Source organism: Pinus tabuliformis, chromosome 8 (assembly GCF_031772625.1).
Source record: "Pinus tabuliformis cultivar Carrire ecotype Pingquan chromosome 8, CPIR1, whole genome shotgun sequence".
In the NCBI taxonomy this organism is placed as follows: domain Eukaryota; kingdom Viridiplantae; phylum Streptophyta; class Pinopsida; order Pinales; family Pinaceae; genus Pinus; species Pinus tabuliformis.
This window is the reverse complement of record NC_142294.1, coordinates 229240901-229246179: the sequence shown is the minus strand read 5'-3', so window position 1 is coordinate 229246179 and position 5279 is coordinate 229240901. Positions and strand designations below refer to the sequence as shown.

Genomic DNA, 5279 nt, shown 5'->3' with positions numbered 1-5279 from the left:
TTGGTAATGCTCTTAAAACCCATAAAATGGGTAACAATATGTGCTTCCTCCTAAGAGGTCATAGGTTCAAATCCATAGGAGTGTAGAGCATGTACATCTCATTAAACTTTACCAAAATAGATCTCTTGTCCCACAAACAAAAAGATCTCGTACATCAATTTAGTGTATGATCTTCGTACATTAATGTTTGGGTTATGACCTTGTAAAATTTCTATTATTGTTTTATTAAAATAATTTTAATGTTAAATTTACATTAACCTTCTAAATTACAAGTAAATCTATAAAACACATCACAAAATAAATTAAAAATAAAATATTAATAAAACAAAACAATTATTTTGAATCAAAGTTAAAAATAACGTTTAAAAATTCTTTACCCACGAGCTATCCGATGGTCGTGGAATGAGAATCCTCCGGTTTTGGGACTTTCATTTTCCTATTTCATGATTTAAAATAATGATTCATCATTTTTTAAAACATTGTATGACCCACTCTCCTCTAACCGTTCTTGGGAGCACGGCCTCAACGCTCAAAGTGGCATTTGACTATCCACAGAATCTCGAGGAAGTTAGCGAGGCTTTCGCAATTTTGAAATTTAAGTACCAGCGCAGGGAGAGAATTCTAGCCGTTGGACGGGTTATGGAGCTTACAAGGCCCATTTCTGTTCTCATTGAAGCTCCTACATTCCAATCTTCACATTTCTGATCTCAACGACCACGGCAATTAAAATAACGAAAACTCGTTTGCATAGAGCATTTTTTCTCCATCTGTTTGGTTTCTTCGCCTTCGCTTGAACTGGATTTCACCGTGGTTCTGATCTGGGTTTTCAATTCTCTTTCTTGGGCACTTGGTTTTTTCACAATGAACCCGTCCAAGGTCAGGATCCCGCTCAGTTATGGCTTCCTTATCAGTTTTGGAGGGGTTTGATTGTTCAATAGTTACTGAATGCTTTGTGTTTGTCTTTTCAGCAAACCAAAATTGGAATCGAAAATAGGGCGGCGAAGCCCAACAGGCCCATGGCTAGCAAAGGTATTTTACAGTATTCTGCTGTCCAAACCCCATACCAAAACCTAATATCAGCAAATATGTAGTACATCTTTATTAGTGTTTATATGAATATCAATGGCTCTATATGACTAGTGTAAAACAGAGATCGATTTGATAGAGGTTATATGCATGCTCTGTGATGTAGTGGTGACGCGGGCCGAAACGAGGCCTAGAAGGGTTTTATCAGACATTGGGAACCTAGGGTGCCATGCTTCAAAACCCAATGGGGGTGATGAGATCAAGCTAGAGTAAGCAGGCTTTTTCATTCCCAGAACATATGTATTTTTTTTTTATTTTGCAAAACTCTTATGTAGTACTCATGTTTTATCAGCACATAGTGGAAACTTCAGTTTTATAAAGAAGTTTTGATTGTGAACTTAGCCTCTCTGGTCAAGCATTTTTCTGTAGCCATATGCTTATTCAGGCATTTTAAACCCTCTTCTGGCGGGGGCTGATGAAGAAAAATGTTGTATGTGACGCTTTGGGTGTGTAATTCTATGTCCACAGGAAATCTAGGAAGCAGAATCAGCTTGCTGATAAGCAAATGCCAAGGTAGATTCAGCTTCCCAATATGATGCTCTGGTCTTTTGCAGATATTTTGGGGTTTTTACCAATTAGAGTTAACAATTAGAATTGGGTGTGTAGGAGGTTTGGTGTCGATGTCAAGAATACGAGTGCTACAACAAAGTCATCGTCCATGGTATGTACATCATCCATGGTTGTATAAATTGTGTGTGATTAAACAGCTGTCTGATTTATTTATCATATATCAATCCCCAGATGTTAGTATGCAGCATGAGGTGAATGATTTGAGTTCACTACTACTGGGATTTATACGTTGGCCTCTGTTTCAAATCGGTAACTGCGTGTGGATATATTGAGGTCAATAACAGGGCTCTTTGCTTGCCTGTTTAGTTGGGATGGTTTACATGTATTTATTTTACTTCCGTTGGTTTTGTTTTGCTGCCATTCAGCCACTGGGGCCACAGAGGAACAAAGATGAAAAGGGAAGCATTAGATCAACTTTGGTTTCAAAATCCAAGCATGTAGCAGGTTCAGGAAAAGCACCTGGGATTTCCAATGTTGGACCCTTACATACACGTGAATCAGTTTCAGGCAAACTGCCCAGGGTTTCGAATGTTGAGGTCTCAAGTAATGATCCATCGAGTTCAAGGATACAACGCAGGCCTTCTACTAGTCTCTCTGGTAAAAACATTTCAGCTTCAGGGAGGTCTTCTACTACTGGCCTCTCAGGTAAACACACTTCAGCTTCAGGGAGGCCTTCTACTACTGGCCTCTCTAGCAAATGTACTTCAGCTTCAGGGAGACCACCAAGGCCTTCAAATGTTGACATCTCAGGCAAAGCTGCTTCAAATGCATCCAAGTCTAGGTTCTGCCCACCTGAAGCTAAAGGTGTCTCAAGAAGAATGCCAATGACTGATGCATCAAAAAGGAAGAAAAGGCTTCCACGAGCTTTTACGTCAACACTGACTGCCAGAAGTGAGGTTAGGAGCATTTAGTCTACTGCCCTTATTTTAGCATGTGTAGATGGTGCTTTTTATTCACAGAGTTTTACTCTGTTCTTTTGCAAAAGCAAGTGAAGGGTTTATCTAATCCATAGCTCCAATTGCCATCCAATGGTTTCTATTAAACAGCTTGCATCTGGAGCCATTGAGCGGGATGTCATGGAAGAGGAAGGGGACTTGCCCAACATTGACGAAGCAGATAATGAAAATCAACTTGCTGTAGTTGAATATGTTCAAGACATTTACCATTTCTATTGGTATACAGAGGTACGTCCCTTTTGTCATGGGAGCCTTGCAAACTGTTTTTGTTCTATTCGAAATAACAACATCTTGTCTTGGAAGAATACACTTCATTTAAACAATTTAATCAGACACTAGCTGTTCACTGCATATAGTATGCAGCGATTACACGTGAGCAGCGTGTGTCTGTGCCATACATGAATATCTCCACTGGAGAATTAAAGTGCCCACTAAAGCATCAAGGAAGGTCATAATTTATGAATGAGGACTTTAGGTCAAGCATTGACGCGAGCCTTGATCCATGTCTATATAGTTTATATTCAAGTCTGAATAAATAGTTGTATGTCTAAATTGTTTCTATTTTGGTCTGCTGTGTTTGTTGTATTGCAGGCATGCAACAATCTCTCATCAAACTACATGTCAAGCCAAGTTGATATCAACCAGAAGATGCGGGAAATACTTATTGACTGGCTGATTGATGTACTTGATTAATACATATAGATATCTATCTGTTTCTGTAATAATAAGTTTTTTTTTGGTACCTTTCCGTTGATAAGTTTCTAACATAAACAATTTGCACTTACAGGTGCATCTAAAATTTGACTTAATGCATGAGACACTTTTTCTCATGATTAACCTGATTGATAGATTTCTTTCTGTGGTGTACACTATTACGAGAAAGGATATTCAACTAGTGGGGTTGACTGCCATGCTAGTTGCTGCCAAATACGAAGAGATTTGGGCTCCCAAGGTGGTAAACAATGACAGGAGGGAAAGTTCGTTGTTAAGCTTAAATTTTGTATTGATTTGTTTTGACTAAAAACTTGTTTCCTGTGCCCTTAATTTGCCATCTAGAATAAGGCTTCACATTCTAACCCATTTTCTTTAAGGGCTTTACAGGTTAAGGATCTGATTACAATATCAAACAATGTTTACACACGTGCTGAATTTCTCTCCATGGTGAGATTTTGTTTTCTCACATTATTATGTCATACTTGTCTCCCATATTTCGAGCTTTATATTTCTAATTGTTTAAATAATTCATATTTGGAATTGTTATCTTTGCTCATGTTTATGGTATGTTTCATTTTCTTCAGGAGAAATTGATGCTCAACAAATTAAGATTCAATTTGGCTGTACCAACTCCCTTTGTTTTCATGAAAAGGTTTCTAAAGGCTGCTCAGGCTGATAAACAGGTATTCTACTTTGCTTGAAATTTTGATGAATATTCAAATGGCATTGAGCCTCACTTATGTTATGAAATGCATTGTATTTTCGATGTGTTGCATGAGAGGCATCATGCACTATTTTGTTCTAACTGTAAGCTTCCATAAATGGGATCTTTATAAATTTAATGCTCTTTTGGGTTTGTTTCCATGGATCAGCTTGAGAAGCTGGCATTCTATCTTCTTGAACTATGCCTGGTTGAGTATGAAGCATTGAAATGGAAACCATCTATGCTGGCAGCCTCAGCTATATACATGGCACAACACATCCTGCAAAGGATGCCAGCTTGGACAAGACTGCTTCAGAAACATGCACACTATAGAGAATCAGAACTCAAGTAAATCTTGAATACCCATTGTCTTTTACATCCTAGTATTTCCTACTTGATTTTATTCAAGTACAGGGTCTGTAATAGTTTACGGTGCATGCAAACACGCTAGAATTACATGCTTTCTTTTTATGCAGAAAGTTTTTGAATTTCTTGTCATTTGTTTTTTATATGATTTGATTCTCTCGTATATGAAAGAGGGTTTGAACGTTTGCTTTTCTTTGTGCAGGGAATGTGCTAATATGATTGCAGGATTCCATAAGAATGCAGAAGAGGGTGATTTGAAGGTCGTGTATAATAAGTACTCAAGTTCACAATTTGGGGCTGTAGCAAAGCTACCGTTTGCTGTTTCTCTGCTGCTTGGAAATTATCCCTTTGCGTAGGCTGCCAGTTTTTATGCTTTGTACTCTTTAATCCACCATCCTTGTAGATAATGTCAAGTACAATCAAGTTATAAGATTTGTAATGTCAAGGGTAAATTGTTGACATGGATTGTAGAGGTTAAATGTTGGAGTTAATTTTTTTTTTAATTTTCTAATCCATAAGGGTAAATACCCAATTAATGTTTTGAAAATTTTGGAGTTGTTTCAACTGTAATTATTGCAAGAATTTGATAGACCATGTAATGATTTTTGAGTTGTTTCTATTGCAATAGAGTTGGCTGATTCATCTGTAATTATTGCAATAATTTTAAGTGAACATTTGTTATTTGGAAAACCCATTTTCCAAGATTTTTGGTGAGTGAGTTTCAAGATTTCAAATAATCTGGGTATATATTGAGACAAATTAAATATTGGAAAGAAAAGCATATGCAATGTAAAGACTAATTTGGGCACTCAATATTGAAAAAAGCTTGCAAATGCCTGTATATGTAAGAAAGAGCCCATGTCAGAATTGGAGCTGTTTCAACT

The 5279-nt window shown here is 37.2% G+C and overlaps 1 protein-coding gene across 2 annotated transcripts; it reads left to right on the top strand.

Moving 5' to 3' along the window:
- Positions 1 to 478: 478 nt before the first annotated feature.
- LOC149234969 (G2/mitotic-specific cyclin-2-like) lies at positions 479 to 4956 on the top strand. Of its 2 annotated transcripts, XM_089372023.1 has the most exons (14): positions 479 to 876; positions 969 to 1029; positions 1193 to 1295; positions 1555 to 1599; positions 1693 to 1747; positions 2022 to 2301; positions 2407 to 2552; positions 2703 to 2840; positions 3204 to 3293; positions 3400 to 3564; positions 3714 to 3773; positions 3911 to 4009; positions 4199 to 4377; positions 4598 to 4956. In XM_089372023.1, the coding sequence occupies exons 1-14, from the start codon at positions 862 to 864 to the stop codon at positions 4749 to 4751; spliced, it is 1590 nt and encodes a 529-aa protein (XP_089228149.1). In that variant the 5' UTR covers positions 479 to 861; the 3' UTR covers positions 4752 to 4956. The 2 variants fall into 2 exon arrangements, with proteins under 2 accessions (XP_089228149.1, XP_089228147.1); XM_089372021.1 differs by having other exon boundaries at positions 481 to 876; positions 2022 to 2552; positions 4598 to 4954.
- The last annotated feature ends 323 nt before the right edge of the window (positions 4957 to 5279 follow it).

Excerpts from the sequence above, each read along its gene's own strand:
- LOC149234969 (XM_089372021.1), top strand. Across the intron at positions 3,774-3,910 it reads GTGCTGAATTTCTCTCCATG|GAGAAATTGATGCTCAACAA; the intron begins GTGAGATTTTGT and ends CATTTTCTTCAG. Across the intron at positions 4,010-4,198 it reads CTGCTCAGGCTGATAAACAG|CTTGAGAAGCTGGCATTCTA; the intron begins GTATTCTACTTT and ends TCCATGGATCAG.